The sequence below is a fragment of the Equus przewalskii genome, chromosome 18 (assembly GCF_037783145.1).
Source record: "Equus przewalskii isolate Varuska chromosome 18, EquPr2, whole genome shotgun sequence".
Lineage (NCBI taxonomy): Eukaryota > Metazoa > Chordata > Mammalia > Perissodactyla > Equidae > Equus > Equus przewalskii.
This window is the reverse complement of record NC_091848.1, coordinates 56,232,202-56,250,112: the sequence shown is the minus strand read 5'-3', so window position 1 is coordinate 56,250,112 and position 17,911 is coordinate 56,232,202. Positions and strand designations below refer to the sequence as shown.

General features: G+C 39.6%; 1 protein-coding gene and 1 long non-coding RNA gene across 52 annotated transcripts in view; one reads left to right on the top strand and one right to left on the bottom strand.

Moving 5' to 3' along the window:
• Window positions 1-17,911, bottom strand: part of ABI3BP (ABI family member 3 binding protein) — a 238,310-nt gene that overhangs the window by 113,354 nt on the left and 107,045 nt on the right. For 18 of the 50 annotated variants that reach the window (XM_070582016.1, XM_070582022.1, XM_070582021.1 and 15 more), the window contains exons 7-14: window positions 15,463-15,511; window positions 14,433-14,504; window positions 13,753-13,845; window positions 8,470-8,547; window positions 6,424-6,498; window positions 5,623-5,697; window positions 4,713-4,784; window positions 3,941-4,015 (exon numbers count right to left, since the gene is read on the bottom strand). In XM_070582016.1, the coding sequence (XP_070438117.1) occupies window positions 3,941-4,015; window positions 4,713-4,784; window positions 5,623-5,697; window positions 6,424-6,498; window positions 8,470-8,547; window positions 13,753-13,845; window positions 14,433-14,504; window positions 15,463-15,511 (589 nt within the window). The remainder of the gene's footprint in view (window positions 1-3,940; window positions 4,016-4,712; window positions 4,785-5,622; window positions 5,698-6,423; window positions 6,499-8,469; window positions 8,548-13,752; window positions 13,846-14,432; window positions 14,505-15,462; window positions 15,512-17,911) is intronic. The other 32 variants (XM_070582019.1, XM_070582024.1, XM_070582030.1 and 29 more) reach the window with 2 other exon arrangements.
• The window catches only part of LOC139076925 (uncharacterized), a 140,542-nt gene that overhangs the window by 96,716 nt on the left and 25,915 nt on the right, over window positions 1-17,911 (top strand). The gene's annotated exons all lie outside the window — the stretch shown is intronic.

The window sequence follows — 17,911 nt, the reverse complement described above, 5'->3', positions numbered from 1 at the left end:
ATCCAGTAAATGCCAAAGCAAAATGAATTTTACAAAAGGTATGGATAAATCATATTTAATGGTCAATAACGAGAAAAGCAGCCCCTGGCATCCAGGAGCTGGCCAGGCTCCCACAGCTGGGCTGTGGTGTTGTCCTGCTGAAAGTCCACAGTTTGAAAGAACACCAATATCAGACAAGACCACTTAGTGACCAAGATGGATCAAGACAAAAACAAGACCACTCTGTAATTGTGCAGAACACACAAATGCACGAACACAAAAGTTACCATCCTCACAGTCTGGCTAATATGAGTAATTGCTGCTTCTTTACCAATCACAGCTTTAGCTTCACTCTATTCTTCTTGCCTTCTAGTTAAGAATTATGAAGATATTCACTCACAGAATCACTCCACTTTCTGACAGCATCCAATCCAAAGCAAAGCTTCCCTTCTTTGGACTTGCCCCAGAATCACCTAATATAAGACCAAATCCTATAACAAATCCTTTCCAAAACCCTCTTACTAAGCGATCCCCCAGTTCCTCATGGTCTGCATTCTCCATTGTTGCAATGAGTAAATAAACTTAACTTTGTTTAAACACAGGTGTCTTCCTGGTGGTCTTTGGCTGAAGGAAATTGACATAGTAAATATAGACACATTGTATCCCAACACAGGAAACAAAATGTGTTCATTTTGCTATAATAATGTCATTAATACCAGCTAAAATACGTCATTTCTTCAAAGGATTTAACAACTAAAAACAGGACCAATGGTTTTATGAACCAGTATTCAAGTATTATCTCTACCTCTCTCTTCTTAATTCTCAAGACTATTGCATTAGGAAGCCATGTGAGTAATTGGAAAACAAAATAAATAATCATATGCATCAAAACTAAATAAGAAATTGAGAGAAACTCAGCACATCTGTAATCACACAAACTCAATTATAAGAAACAAGAAAGGCCGAAATGAATGAAAGAATGGCATGAACTTATCAACTCTTTAAATCACAAATAATGCATATGGCAAATTTCAACTTGAAATTTAACACATCAGGAAGATGACACAAGACACTTACGCAAGAATTAGATGGAAGCATTTTGCTCAGCAGAAACAAGAGATACTTAATCATCCATTTTGAGAAACCAATCTTAGATTGATTTGAGGCCTCCTGTCCTCTAACTGTCCTGTAATCATTTGCTGATTCTTATCTGCACCATGTGAAAGATTAAAGACTATGGCCATCAGCTTGTGCTTCCTGAACCTTAATGTTCATATACATCACCTGGAGATCTTGTCAAATGGCAGATCCTGATTCCAAAGATCTGGAGTAAAGCCCAAGACTCTGCCTTTTTAACAAGGTCCCCGGTGATGCCAATACTGCTGGTCCAAGGATTATACTAAATAGCAGAGAGGAAAATGCAATGCTCTAAGGGCAGGCGAGGAAGTCTCTGGGGCTAATGCTCATGCCTGTAGTCATCACCTACTGAACTGGGACAGCCTATGTCAAGCCCTAGCACATCACGCAAAGAGAGTTGGCAGGTGACAGGTTTTTGGAAGTCTCTGGCATCCTAAGGTTGCCCTGGCAGGAGTGAGGCAGCTGCAAAATGAAACTGCTTCCTGCTGCGTTAGCCACTGTCCATAATCCGTCAGGGCAAGACCAGAATACTCCTTTTCTGGAATTAAAGGCAAGGAGAACCTTTCTTTTCCATCCTTCCTTCCTTCCTTCCTTCCTTCCAACTTCCTAACTTCCTTCCTAACTTTCTTCCTTCCTTCTTTCCTTCTTCCTTTCTTCCTTTCTTTCTGCCTTCCTTCCTTCCTTCCTTTCTTTCTTTCTGTTTTTTGCTGAGGAAGGTTAACTATGAGCTAACATCCACTGCCAATTCTTCTCCTTTTTTGTTTGAGGAAGATTAGCCCTGAGCTAACATCTGTGCCAATTCTTCTCTATTTTTCTTTTTTTGTATGTGAGACACCTCCACAGCATGGCTGGTGAGTGAAGTAGGTCCACGCCCTGGATTTGAACCCCTGAACCCAGGCTCCTGAAGCAGAGTGTGTGGAATTTTAACCACTGAGCCATGGGGCCTGGCCCACGGAGGAACCTTTCTTTTATTGGGATTTACAAACTTATCTGTCTTGGTCTCTTTGTAACTCTGCAACCTTCACCTTCCAGCATATTCTTCCCAATCCCCAATGTTTGCTTCAATTCAGGCTTTATATATAATTCATGTCCTAGGTGTTAAAATTTCATAAATGGTCTCCTTGAGAGTTTGGTCAGTTTGCTCTTGAATAATCATAGAGTCAGAAAAACTAGAGGGTGCTGAAGGGAAACCGAGGGGGATCCTATGTTCCCTATGTTATAACCCAAAAGCTGAGAGATGAAAGGGACCTAAGAGTTCTTCCAGTCCAGTGGGCTCCCAAAGTGTTTGGGCTGGGAGACGTGAAGGATGTGGCCGTCAGGCCAGCTCTGCTGTAGTGCAGCCTTAAACCGTCACACACACCGGTGGACTAGTTGTTGTTCCACAGTCACAGCTCAGCTGTGCCTGCGTGACAGCTAATGGAACTAGACACTCAGTATGAAACTCCACCCCAAACCCAGATTTTAGACTCAGGTGGCCTGGATTTCTAAAGGTATCTTTGCTCCCACATTAAGTAATTGCACCAGAGTCTTAGGGTCAATGACTAGCGGAACCAAAGACCCAATGTGAGGCTTCTCTGGATTGGCTGAGAACCGTAGCCAACTTTCAAGGGTTTTCCCACTTGAGAAAACTGGGGGAGTCTATAACAGACACACTTGCTTCATTTGATGCCGTCTTCTCTTTTGTTGAGATCTGAGCCCATTACACTTACCGGAGAAAGGATAATTTGACTAAGATCTACGCATCTGAAGGCTCAATCTCATCCTTTCTCACACCAGTCCTCTGCTGGACTCTTCTGGAGAATACCACAAAATGTCGGTGTACTTAACTTCATAACATGAACTTCTAACTATGATATGTAATACTATAGTATGTACTATATATACTATAGTACAGTATATATAGATATATTGTATAGCATATAATATATTATGGTACATACTATATTATTATACTATATTGTATGTCTGCAAAACAATTACAACTACCAAGTTCACAAAAATTAAAAAACAAGTAAAACAAAATTCATGGAAGTAATCATAGTGTTTTCTGAGATTTCCTTGTAATTCTCATTTGCTGAATGTTCTCTTTAGTTGACTGCTAGACATCAAAGAAAAGATGTATAGGAGAAAACTTTCTAACTGAGAAAAATCTATTTTTCAAAAAGAAAGTGATCTCCTTCTATGAGTTGTAGTGGCGGAACACAAGAATTCTCAGGGGAAAAAAGGCAGTCGCCACAGTTTACAAAAGAGTAAATGACGACCCAGAAAAGGGGAGATGGTCATATGGTTAGTGGGGAAGCCAGAACTGGAACTGAAGTCCATTACTAATGCCAGGACCGGAGGTCTTTGCTCTGTGTCACAATGTGTTTACAGAGTGTAGGACTTAGGAAAATATCTGGCACATAGTAAGCTCTCAAATGTTTGTTGAATATTTTGCTGAAAAAGAAGCAAATATCTTCCTGCAAGGGAAACGTTAAATTCACACTGTCACATCAGACCGTGACATGATGCATCTTACTTTTGTTACTGTTCTCATGTCAGTAAAGAGATCTCTAGAAAATCAATGAGCCAATTCATGGTCCATCTTCTAGCCAGATTTCTGATTATATATCCAGACATTGAAACACAGATCTTTAAAACAAATGCAAAACCATTTTGCTTTTGTGTTGAGAAAAAAGTGAGATTGATGTAAGTATCCAGAATGGATTATAGCTTTACCATTTACTACAAAGTATATTGATATTCAACTAAGGAGTCTATAAAAATAAAAACAAGTTATTCAATACTGTTGTGCCAATCTATTTTTTAAAAAGAAAGCAATTACCAGTTCGAGGTGGTAGAACTTTGGAATCTTCAGATGTTTTAGTTGTAGGTACAATCCATGGCTTTTCACTTGAAGCTACAGCAAAAAGAAAAGGAATTTGCTGAAGATGTTTTTGGGAAGATGAAGAGACAGAAATAGGTTGCTGGCATGGTTAAGTGGCTACCAGAAGCCTGCAATAAAACGCACATACTGATCCAATAAAAAGTCATCACGTATCAGGGAGAAATCAATATGCATCCGCTCCTGACAGCATTTGATCAGTGACTAGAGAGAGACCAGAGTGTGGTATCATACTCTCAACATTGAGGTCAGAAAGCTAACTAAATGGGCTGTATAGAATGAACAGACTGATGATTGTCACTAAATTTGTAGAAAACCCATTCAGACAAACAGGTGAGTTTTTTTCTTAATTGTTTTATTGGTGAGGAAGATTGGCCCTGAGCTAATATTTGTGCCAGTCTTCCTCTATTTTGTATGTGGGACAATACCACAGCATGGCTTGACGAGTGGTTCAAAGGTCTGAGCCTGGGATCTGAACCCACAAACCCCAGGCTGCCAAAGTGGAGTGCAGGAACTCAACCACTATGCCACAGGCTGGCTCCTTTTTTTCTTTTTTTTTTTTTTAACCAGATTGACCACTTGTTTGTTTGGCTGAGTTAACTGAATTCATCAGTTCATTGAGGTCTGCAGAGATAGGACCCAGTGGTGTGTCCCACAGAATTGAGCAATCACCAACCACATCTTCACACCAGATTTAAGGTGCTGTTATTACCCAAGGTGCCCCCAGCTTTCTCAAAAGGGAAGGATGTTTTTGCCTGAGGAAGTTCTGGAATGCTTTTCGGAGCTGTAATGAAACACACAAGAAATGTTATGATTTGAGGTATAAGTAATAGAGAAAAGATTTTAAAAATCTCAAGCTTGCAAAAACAAAAAACAAACACGAAACAGCAAGTGACTCACATCAAGTAGGGACCTTAGTAGTATTTCTTACTCCTGTGTTTTAATACTGGATAATACAATAAAGCTTCGGTTTCTATTTTTTAAAATCAAGCCCCTAAATTTGAGGAATGTGGGCTCTTCTTCTCATCCTTATTAGTTTCCTAACTTCTTCAGCTATGTGTGTGTATGCTCTTAGAAATATTTCATTTAAACTCAAACCAATCATCAGACACACCTGGACTGGAAAATGTCCATCTAAGAGGTTTTAAAAATAGAATTGTGGTAACTATGTGGATTTATATGAAAGCTCCCTCTCAACAACTTTTTTGATATTGTACTTAAAGAAATTCTAAGAATTCTAAGAAGCAGTCTGAAGAGATATCATAAATTTATTTTCTCTATCAAGAGAAACAATTGAGTAAAAAGATACTTAGGAAAAATATAGAAGATAATTTATTCAGTGACACAGTGACTTTGAATTAAAAAGAATCAAATCATGACCACCAAAAAGAAAAACAACCGAAAGATTTGTCATAGAGAGTGACTCTTTAGGATCCTAAATTATAAAATAAAGATTTTTATAACATTTGAGGGCTTGCAGTTGGGGAGGTCATTGTTCTATAAAACATGGTCCCTCCTTTCCTGCGAGGAGATGAATTTGAATGAATGAGCCTAAGAAGTCCTTCCAAGCATGTATAAAATTTCCGAGGTAACAAGAACCTGCAGTGGTTAATAAATTTTACCTAGAGTGCTCAGTGGCAATTCAAACCTAGGTATTAGACTAGTTTGCGATGCTTCCGGCGTCCTTTCACTGAGAACTACAATAGAGAAGAATTCGGTTAGCAGCTGCATGAGTGGGGATTTGCACTGTGGCTTAACCATGATCGTGTGAAGCACGCTTACAAGGGAGTGCGCACCAGGAGGCTGATGCCTTTCATGGAAATAGCTGGCTGCCCCTGGAAAAGTTTTACACAGCTGTTAAAATTTGAAGGTATACTTTCAAAGGCCCATGGTGTGGCATGAAGATCAACGTCACAAGTACAGACAAAATACACACTGGCTCTTTTCTTCAGGAGAAGAGAGCAAAGCAAGTTAGAATCTCTTGGGCCAAGAGGCAGCTAACTTGCATGGCGTGAAATTTTTATTAAAAAGCATTATACTTCAAGGGATTCTCCTCAAGTTTAGTACGCACAAGACTTGGAAAAGCCAATCAAAGCAGAAAGCACACACATAGTCAAGACTTCCAGGTCTCCCCCCCCCTCCAAGCTTTGTGGGGCAAAAGGCTGGAATTCGGTTTTTCTACACATCCCGAGAGACTGGCTAAAGGGCATGTGGTTAGCATCTAGCATCCAGAGCTGCCTAGGTATCAGTCACCAGGATCAAGGTGTGTTGCTAACTCTTTAGTCGAACTGACCCAAGAAATAGGAAGGTGGACTACTGCCAGGGAGGGGGAGAGTGGGGCGGGTGCTAAGGCATTGGGCTTACTTTTCTTTTCTATGAGTATTGGGAGTTATTTTTTAAGAAAAAAAAGTTCTTAGAATTACCCAGTGTTGTTTCTGAAATGTCTAATGCACTAGGCACGGTGGGTTTAGTGGTTCTTGGAACTGATTCAGGAGTCACTGGAAGGCAAAAAAGACAACTTTAGAAATTAAGATAAAATGATGAAGCAACTACAGACCATAGGCACTTTTGCTGCCCTTTAGAATTAGTAACGGATACTTATATAGACCAATTCAAGTTAATTCTGTTCAGGACTTCCGGGGTTGCCCGAGGTGCCTGAGCTGGCTCTCCTCCCAATCCTTTCTCTGGGTAGGTCTCTTTCTGTGTTCCAAAAAACACATTGAAACGACCTCCATCAAAGCACTTATCAGATGAATCATAATTTTTCATTTGTCTGCCTTTTTCTTTCTCTTTATCTCCAGGGCTTTAGCACAATGTCTGGGGTACAGTAAGGAAGCACATGATAAATGTTTATTAAGTGAATCAATAAATGGGCAAGTAAAAGAATGACCCAGGGCAAAAAGGTTTATTTAGAACTATGACATTATAAGATTTCTCTCTTCCAAACTGCAGCCCCAGGCAAAGCTTGGAACCGGGTTGAGATGATAAAGATTCAAATCCTTAGCCACGAGGTTGCTCCAAGCACTAGACCAAAGGCGAAGACGACTCGAGTAAACAGTTTTCAAGAAATAAGAAAGAATTTTTTGGGTAAATAGTTTCCTCAGTGAAAATAGTTTTCACTGAGATCTGGAATTAATGGTAAGCTAGACAGCTCCAGAATTTTGCAGAGTAAGGACATGAAATAAACACAATAACACTGAATACTGTTACGGTGTTTGCCTAAGTGTTTCTGAAGTGGAAAGTTCTGAGGAAGGTTTGGCAGAGAACTAAGAAATCTGTAGACTCTCCCATCAGACAGTGCACCAAGAGAAGAAAGTATAATTGGGAAAAATGAGTAGAATCTCTTGGGCAGAAAAGAACGTGACGCCTACACTTTTCTTGGTGTCGACCATTTACGTTGAAGTCAGAAAACCAACTAGGAATTTCATTCGAATAGATTATCCCAGCATCTTGAATAGCTTCTACCTCTGCCTTAGCTCTCTGGAAAGTGGGAGATGGAAGGTCCATCTCTCTCCTGTAGGCAGGACCATATACTTCCTAGTCCATCAGACATATTTGTACTTGAATAGGTTTCTTGAAATCAAGTTATTTTATTTCCCCACCAATCTTTGTCTTCTCTGGACTAGTTATGAGTCCAAGAGTGTAGGACAAGGTAAATATTTCAATCTATGGCAATTTTATGAATTGAATATTTCAGTTTAGGCAATTTTATGGTTAAAAAATTCACTTTAGATTGGAGTTACTTTGCTAAATGTGGATTTGGGGTAATTCTCACCAGATGTTTGTGTTACTGAGTCCTGGATGAGGTGGTATTACTTTGGCAAAAACTCCATATTTCAGAGAATAGTATGTCTCTGTTGGGCTGGACTTGGGTAGTTCATTCATAGAAGAAACGCTGAATGTTTGTTAGTAACAGCTGATGAATTATGGGGAATAACGCATACTGCATTTATTCTTTAAAGGATTTTTACTGAGCTCTCATGTGTTCTTCACACTAGGTTTGTTAATCTTCCAGAGACATTGTCATTGAATGATTCCAGGTACTTTCATAAATATCAAGCTATGGATTCATGAGAGATAATGGCATTTTGCTAAATAGACCACTTGTGAAAATGAAGAAATCAAAAACGGTCTTACGTTTTCATATAAAAGGAAAGCCCCAAACACACAGTACTACATTTAAGTACAAGAATATTTCAGAATGTTGAGGTAACAACTTTCACTTAGAGCCAAAAATATAGCTTCCGGATTATGTATTAGTTACATGATTCAACAGTTCATTTTGCGTCTGTTGTTTTTCCAAACATCAGATGAAGAACCTAGAACCTCCTATCATTTCGTGCTCATGATCAAAATGAATTTCCTACTGGCTCTTCACTGAAAAAAAGGTACAGGTTTGCCAATCATTTGCCATTAGAAAAAATATATTATTCATTCTCTCAACGTTAACAACATAGGGATCTCATTACCTGTTATGGGCTGTGCTGGGATTTTTTCTACCTCTGGTGTTTTAGATTCAGCAGGTAACGCCAAGGTTTCATTCTTAGCTAAAAAGTCAGAGAACAAACAATTTACCTCACTTCCTCATAATGCAGTGTCCCACTATAATTCATTCAAAACAAAATCAAGTAACCAACTACTTCAAGAAATCTACTCTGTTCTTATCCTTTCCCCCAGGCAGTCAACAACGTCATTGTGCATTTCCACCAGGATTAGTATGAGAGACGACAGTCCTCAGAATTCCTTCTCATTAACCCTAGGTAATTCTTTAAGATCTAAGTTAACATTGGAATGAAGAAAACAAATTACAACCAATATTTGGATAACTCTCAAGTCATTCTGATTCAGAAATAGAGTTTCTGGACGGCACAGACTGTATTGCAAATCCTCCTCGGAATTTTATATTCAAATACTCCTAATTAAAACAAAATCAATGAGTAGAAATTTTCCGTGATTATGCACAGAAAAAAATGTAATAGGTTATGACACTGAAATTTTAGAAAAACACAAATAACACACATAGGATACAAAATTATTTGAAAATATTTGTCGCAAAAAAATACCAACAGTTATTTATTTCAGCCACATGTTAACATAGATCATTTCTTTTGGTCTCTGTGGGAATTTAGTGTAAAGAATGAAATCAGCTGTTTTTCCTTTTTTTTCCCCCTCCCTCTTCAGACAACCACTCAGGAAACTTCTTTCTAAAATTTAGGTATTCTTTTTCAAAGGAAGTACACTTCTAAAGCACAGTTCCCAATGGTTAAAATATCTCTCATTTAAAAACTGTGCTTAGAATTAACTTGATTCATGTGTTTAGCACACTGACTCAATGATCTACTTGTAATAATTTGAAGCAGTCTAGTGGTATGAAAGAATTCCTTTATCTTTGGGATACCCTGACCTTGTCCCCTTGAACTGATTCTCATCAGATGAGATTTCTGAGTCCTAAGGCTGTTCAGAACTTCCTGGGCTTCTCCACTTTGGCCCTATGGATGTTTTGGGCTGGATGATTCTTTGTTGCCGGGGCCTTTCCCGTGCACTGTAGGATGTGAGCAGCATCTCTGGCCTCTACCCATTGGATTCCACTACCACTTCCACAGCTGTGGGAACCGAAAATATCTCCAGACACTGCAAATATCCAGTGGGGGACAACATCACTCTCTGTGGAGATCTACTGATCTAATCTGTTCTCTCAAAGCTCTTTGAGGATGCAGATTTTGTAACCTCCTTCTGTAGTTCCCAGCACTGTTGTCAAGACCATTTTCTTCTTTTCAGTTAACGTGGGCACAAAATATTTATTTACTTCTGATGGACTTAAAAACATTTATGAAGTCATTCCTTCACACTGTTGATAGAGGCAAATCAGTTTTCCATATTGTGGAGGCGTACAATCCATTCCTGCAGAGAGCTGGTCATTCCCAGGAGTGATTGCAAGTGCCAGCAGGAGGTGTCACCAGGGCTGGCACACTTGCCACATCTGACAGTCAAGTGCATGCTTTGGATTTATGTGCATATGAAGTGGCCTAGCTTGTTTGCACAACAGAAATGTTCAGTATCACTGCTCAAATTCATTTGGCAGGACAGAAAGAGAAAGGACTCTCTTTCTGGAATAACTAAAGAAACAGATCCAGTAGAGTTTTATGATAAATTCTATTTTTAAAATTCCTAAATTTTATCAATGTTTTTTCCTGCTTCTTTTATAGTCATAGCTTTTGTGTAGAACCGTTGTGATTGTTAGCACAGAAAAAACATTTAGATTGCAAATTTTTATGAGCTCTGATCTTGCTATTTTCAGCATGTACCAAAGGAAGTTGTCCTTTTTTCCAATGTTAGATGACCGGGTTCTTCTTTGACACTCTCTCCTCTTTCAGTGTCCTCCTCTGGGTCAGGACAACTTTGCTAACCCTCTCCTTCCAGTGCAATAGCCTACGTTCTCGCGGGGTCCCTGGCTAACTAGGACTATTCATTTATTATCTTAACTTCCAGATCCTAGACTTTTAGGCAATGCTCAGAATTGCTTTGCTTTAGCTCCTTATATTCAAAACATGCCCTTAGCTGGTGATCATATCAATCTAAAATTAGGCTGTAAATGAATTAAAAATGGTAGACAACCTTCCCAAGAAATATTTGTATTCTTTTCACATCACTACTTCCTTCTAAAGGTGTATCGTCTTTCTGCATGTGGCACTTCAGGCATCAGAGGAATTGGTTGATAAGGAAGATAGTTGAATGGGTCACTCTTTACGTCTCCTATCCCGCCGTGAGCACTCACTTACATTGCCCCTGGGCAACTGCAGATTCGGCAATAGCAGAGTAGAATGCCATCAGAACACTGCCAAAACCCCAGGAAATTCCTTTTCCTGTCTGATTCTTCTGTACCTTTTCTCAACACAGTTGTTTCCTCTCATTTTTGGCTGGCTAAGTCTTGGCTTTGGCAAACCCTCTGTATGTCCCTGGGAGACGGTTCACACTAGCTTTCTTGTTTATTTCTCTCACTATTCACACCACGTGTTCTTAGAACAAAAGCTATTAATTTCTTGATGTCCCGTGATGGGCCCTGCTGGAATGAGGACATTATTTTTAGGATTTACCCCCTCAAAAAAACAGGGCTTTTCTGAATTGCAATGATAGCTTCAGGAAAGTTTATTTTTCCCTCAGTAGTATAAAGAATTGTTTATGCTTACATTCTTTTCACAAAAATATGGTAAAGTTACAATGTAATTTTTAAGCATAGTCTGTTAAGGTGGTACATTCAGTGAATTTACTGACCATTTCAAACATACTGGCTGTCGATCTCTTCAACGCGTAAGAAATTTGCTAAGAAATGTGTTAAATTTAAGATAGGTGTTTCCCCAGATTACAAGTTAAAAAGACATTTACTATTTGCATAGAATTTCTTTTCATTAAAATCACAATCCTGAAGCTTCATGAATCATATCAGAAAAACAAAAGCAAAAACAAAAGAAAATTCACAGTTTAACTCTCTAAATTAAACAAAATGGCTGACCTGGTATTAAGATAGCATGTGGAACTTCGCGAAAAACAAAAAATTAGAAATATCTCTCAAAACTAAGGACTAGAACACCTTCCAGCTCAAAATGGACAGCAGTGGTCTCGGCAAAAACTCTGCTCATTTTCAGTCTCCTTCACAAATCCTGGGTTTTGTAGTTTTCATGGACAGGTTGGGACCAAATCAATATGAGATTGGTGGGCTCCTTTTTTCTCCTTCTAAAAAGGACTCCCCAGGCTCAGGGCCGGGTGTACAGGCTCTGGGCAGAGAACTAGGTGAGTGTGAGAGTCCTGAGCTCTCATTCCAAACACAGGTTCACTGAGGAAATTTAATCTGGAGGCTTCCTGGCTTTCAGCACAGCATTTAGATGATGCAGAGTTGAGTCACGGGGTTTTATAGCTAAAAGGGAGGTGATCAAGCCTGATGTACAAAGTTACAGTCATCTGTCTACGTGCTTGGAGGTAACTCACTCTAGGACTAACAGTTATGAATATTTTACTGTAAAAATGTAAGGATTGCGCAAAATCGTGAAGACTTGTTGGCAAATATTTTCACATCTTAATAAAATGGTGAGACATAAATTGTGAAAATTTTTCTAAAATTGTAAGTCTAAGAGTCCACCAATTAAGTGCTCTTCCACTCTCTTCAGGCTTTGCTCATCCTTCTTCCAGGAAGTTCTCAAATTAACAGTATCCAGTTCAGGGAAAATATTCTGCATTTTTAAATCTTGTTCAATTTCTACCACAGCCTGCTGTCTCTTTCCATATTTCTCAATAGCCCAAGACATTCTCCAGAGACTTTAGAGGGGCGGTTCTCAAAGTGGTGCTCCTGGGCCAGCCGTAGCATCACCTGGGAACCCCTAGAAACACAAATTCTCGGGCCCCACCCTGGCCTCCTGAGTCAGGAACTCTGCGGGGTGGGGGCAGCGGTCTGTGTGCTCACAAGCCCTCCAGGGCTTCTGATGCTCCATCAAGTTTAAGATCCCCTGCTGCAGAGAAAATTCAGACTAATTTGACACTCAAGTGCAGCAACTAACAGAGCCCACTGACCGCCACAATTATTCCCTTTTAAAGGGTTTTGTTGGGCATTTTTCCAAACCGTTAAGCTTTACATTTTTTAAACACTGAAACCATATCGAGTTCTTTCTAGAAGCAGGAAGCCGTATCAATCTCAAGTAAATAATTATTCTAATAGACCTGACCTTTGCATCAGTTCCCACTGAAAATATCTAGTGGCCCCTTCATAGTATAGTATAATAAGGACAGTTTATAACAATTACTCTATTTGAAAATCATACCTATAGAAATGTGTATATTTTGGATAATTTGATAAATGCTGTCTCTTCTTTCATAAATGTAAATGTATTTTATGTAAGTATAAAGGAACTCTTTCCCTATTGAATGTGATTTATATGAGTATCTCTAACACTCCAACTTCTCTGCATCTTACTTTTTTTTCCCAAAATTTTTTTTTGTGGCAAAATATACATAACACAAAATGTACAGTGTTAACCATTTTTAAGTGTACAGTTCACTGGTAGTAAATACATTCACATTGTTGTGCAAGCATTACCACCATCCCTCTCCAGAACTCTTCTCATCTTGTAAAACTGAAACTCTGTATCCATTAAACACTTATGCCTCATTCCCCTCACCCCCGTTTCGCTGGCAACCACCATTCTACTCTCTGTCTCTATGAATTTGAATCTTCTGGGGCTTCATAAAGCAGTATCGTACAGTATTTGTCTTTTTGTGACTGGCTTATTTCACTGAGCATAATGTCCTCAAGGTCCACCCAGGTTGTAGCACGTGTCAGAATTTCCTTCCTTTTAAGGTTGCATAATATTCCATTGTATGGATAGACCACATTTTGCTTATTCATTCATCTGTTGATGGACAGTTGGGTTACTTCCATGTTTTGCTATTGTGAATATGCTGCCATGAAGGTAAGTGTACAAGTATCTCTTTGAGAACTTTTTTCACTTCTTTTGGTTACATACCCAGAAGCGGAATTGCTGGATCACATGGTAATTCTAAGTTTAATTTTTTGAGGAATGGTCATACTGTTTTCACAGCAGCTGCCCCATTTTATTTTCCCACCGACAGCACCCATGCCTGTCCCTTACTTTCTACTTTGATGTCCCCAACCAGCTCGTTTGTTAGACTCCTCGGACATCCTAAGAATCTCTGTGCTGGTACTCAGTCACTGCAAAGTTCAAATACAGAACTTTTCTGCTTACCTAATTGTGTCTTGAGTGCATCCGAAATCTCAAACATTATGGATGTAGGAAGTTTTACGGTGGTTTCATTAAGACCTGGAATAACAAGGTGGACTGCAAAGAAAAAGAAGTAAATAAGATAAGAGAAAGAAAATGCACCATGACATGAAGCTCAGAGCACCAGACACTAGAAACTATGAAGTTTAGCACTTATTTTGCTTAGTCAATTTTAACCCAAAGTTTAAAATGTCGGAAAAAATATGATCATAACTTTTAAACAGAATCTTTTCCATATTCAGAACCAAACTACCAAAATCCTATGGCTTTTAATCCATAGACCCAAAAACTGTAAACTAGCTGCTTAAGATGTGTGCTGAACAAAAAACACTCCTATTAATAATAATTTTTAAAAGATCAGTGCAGTATGACAAAGATTCCTTCATAACTGCAACAACCCTGTGGAGCAGGTAGGCTGGGTGCCATGTTCCCACAAGGCTCGGGCTAGAGTTGTTTCTCCAACACTGTGACAGAGGTAGCACCTCTTGGCTCCTCGCCTGGAATGGACATAAGCCAGGATGCTAAATACTGAAAGGAAATGAGTCAGTTTGACAGACCTGCTCACAGTGCCTTCCACAAGGCCCCTATTATCAAAAAATAGCCTGACTTGCTTAACCTAAGTGTAGATTTCAAGACAGACTCACCTAGTATCGTTCCTCCATAGGGAGTCTTATCTGGAGATTTCGCTGAAGCCCTGTGAGTGACATTCTGAATCACTGTTGAGATACAGAAAGATAATAGTGTGACGTAAAAAAAAAGAAAACAAGTCAGGAAGCAGTAAGACGCTAATAATGCAAAGCCATCTGCAGTGGGGAAGCCCTGATCTAACTTTTTCATTAATAGAAAGAAACTCATTGGGTTGGCTACACAGCCAACAGAAGGACTAGAAAGCAGATGTTACCTTAACACCTGTGCATTTAAGTAATGAAAGGCTCTTACTCTCATAAAGTGGTCCATCCTGAGCTGAAAATTCTCTTCCTCTTCTCCCCTCCCTGTGGCCTACCCAAGCTAGAGTACCAGCACAAAATGGGGCAATGACTCAGTAGTAAAAAATTAGAAAATATAGAGTCTCAAAGCTAAGAATCTTTGGGTAATTCCAATATTAGCTGACCCTGTTTTGAGAGTTCACTTGGGACAGTGTTTTCTTAAAATGAAGAACTATTTTAAGTGCCCGCTCTCTCCTATCAAGAAACTTTCAGGAAACAATGGAGTCATTTTAAATAATTTGAAAAACTGGAAGTCAAGACAAAAACAAATGGATACTAACATGAAATAAGACATTATAATTCTTAACACCTAGATGTCTTTGTTTCCCCAAAGTGGCCCCTAAATCATAGTTTTCATGCCATTAGTCCAAATAGCGTCTTAATGACTTTCTTCATGTACGTCGCTTCACCCCGAGCAAAGCCACACGCATCTAACTGGCTCGTTAAAACTTAATACTTGTTATAGTTGCTTCGTTCCTAATCAACCAAATAAAGGGACTAGCCCGGGCTCAGCCAAAATTATCTATCAACTTCTAATTTACTAGACCATGCTGATTTCTTCAAACTTTTTCTGAAAAACAATAATCAGAAAAATTGAGAAAATACAGGCTATGTTTAATTATCTCAGTTAAAAAGTGCGTTAAAAATAGTTCGGGACACATATCCAGAGCAGACCCGCACAGATTACCTTGCTTGATGATTGTTACTGGGATTAGTTTCCTTGGGACATACGATGGCTGAAGAGAGAGGAAGAAAGTCAGCGTTTGAGTTAATGTTAACTTTAAAAACAATCAAAGAGCTAGAAGTAGCGTTTTCTTCTCTTCAATGAAGCTTCCTGTAACACTGGCTTAACAGTTGCTGGAGGATCTTTCAGACATATTCCTGCCTCTGTTTTGTTGGACTCACTTGATTTTCCCCCATTAATGTCCAAAGGTTCGACAGAAGCAGTTTCTTGAGAACTCGCATTAGTTTGGTTTACTCAGAAAATGCAATGAAAAGAACCTAAGTCCTCTGGATTGAATACTAGTTGATTTTCACTTCATTTGTGATGATACCCAGCCAAATTCAGTCTTTACATTCCTCTGAAAAAGATGTTAAGCTACATATTATCTTTTAAAACCAGTCACCATCAATTATTTGAGTTTATTCAATTGCTGCCACCGCAGACAACACAACCACCATGAGCTCCTGACACCAGGCACGTCCTCTCCCAAGAAGACAGGGCTGCAAATCAGATCCAGACATTTCTACTTCCAAAGCCTGTACTCTTAACCATTCTGCACGTATTTATTCATGAAGGACCTTAGAATTGTAAGGGCAGGTCCCAGGGGACTGTGCCCTCCTCTCCCAAATTGCCTCAGGCTTCCCCCAGGAAGTTCTGATGTCATAGAGTGGCCGGAATTAGAGACACGCATAGTGCTCACTTTAAGGCGGAGTCATCACCGGACATCATTTGAGCCAAGGCTAAGATAGCCATGTGAGAGACATGGCAACAGGCTAAGAGAGGGCAGCTAATAGAGACAGAAACATTAGATTGAATTAATGGGGCAAGCATGAGATTGCTTTCTTGCTGCTTGACTTAACCTGTGTATGTGATACGGATGCCCCATGGACCAGATCTGTTGATGATCCAGGATGTGCTGGATGAGATAGTCACCACACAGGTGTTTATAGCTGTGAGTAAGAGAGACTTGCTAACAACATGCTCCCATTTTAATAAATGATATGCCCATAACAAAGAAGGGCCACAATACCAAGCTTACTATTGCCTATTTTTCTTCTTACATTAAGATTCTTGTGTTTAAAAACCACAAAAAATAAAAGTTTACTATTATCAGGTTATTGTTTAACAGGAGCTTCTATACCTGTTGACCCAGCGCTATAGACTGAACCTTGTGTCTCCCTAAAATTCATATGTTGAAACTTAATCCCCAATGTGATGGTATTTGGAGTGGGGTCTTTGGAGGGTGACTAGCTTATGAGGGTGGTGTTCTCATAAATGGCATTAGTCCTCTTATAAAAGAGACCCCAGAGAGCTCCCTCCACCCTTCTGCCATGTGAGGACCCAGTGAGAAGATGGCTGCTTGTGAACCAGGAAGCAGGCGTTCAACAGATGCCAAATCTGCCAGCGCCTTGATCTTGGATTCCCCAGACTCCAGAACTGTGGGGAACACAGGTTTGTTCTTTAACCCACCCAGGATATGGTCCTTCTGTTATGGTAGCCTGAATGGACTAAGATTCAGTAACGCACGTTTACACATGGGATCCTTCTCCAGAGAGCAGCAGTCAGGCCCACGGCTCGGCCTCATGTGGCTGCCTTACCTCCACCTGTCCTGCTCCAGTGAGAGCCTTGCAGCACACGGCCTCCATCATTTCTGAGAATTTGAAATGCCTGCTGCTCCAGAGGAGCCACATTATCTTTCCAGGAACTAGTAATTGTTTTTGTTAGAGCTGTGGCCACAGTCCAGGGGCTTCGAACGCTTTGTCCTCTATTTTCCTGAGGAGTCCTGTGTCTAGTGCACGTTTTGCAGAATTTGAAGTTTTTCAGAGACATGTCATGTTATAGCAAGAACACCTAAATGCTGCTATGTTGATTGCCTTTGAATTCCATTATCCCAATTTTATATTTCCTTTGCTGTGGTGGCTGGTTTTAAACAATTTTTTGACAAGGACAAATGGAAAATACTCCGCTCTTCACATGAATGGAACAACGTTTCTCTTTCAGTTCTTGAGTACAGACCAGTGTTCTATTAAGATGATGACAAGACTATACGTACAATATGTACTGCCAAAAATAAAGAAATCATTGAGCTGCAGAATCCAATTCCTTCTTGACCTATAATTACTCTCTTACCTAATCTGTAACCCAAAGACGCACCAAGACTCGACTACTGAGCAAGTAGCTACCTCTCTATAGGTAGGTTTCTAAATGGCATCAGGACAGTCCTTCTACTCAAAGTTTCTATGCTGAAGGCTCTAAAATCCCCAATAAGAAATCCATGCTGTGAATCCTTTCTCTGTGTCTTCTTTCAAAAGTGTAGGAAAACATCTGTTACCTGGACCCACTGAGAAATGAAAGATTGTGATAATTTCCAAGTTAACAGTGTTTAACCATTTACAACCCAATTTTCTTTTCT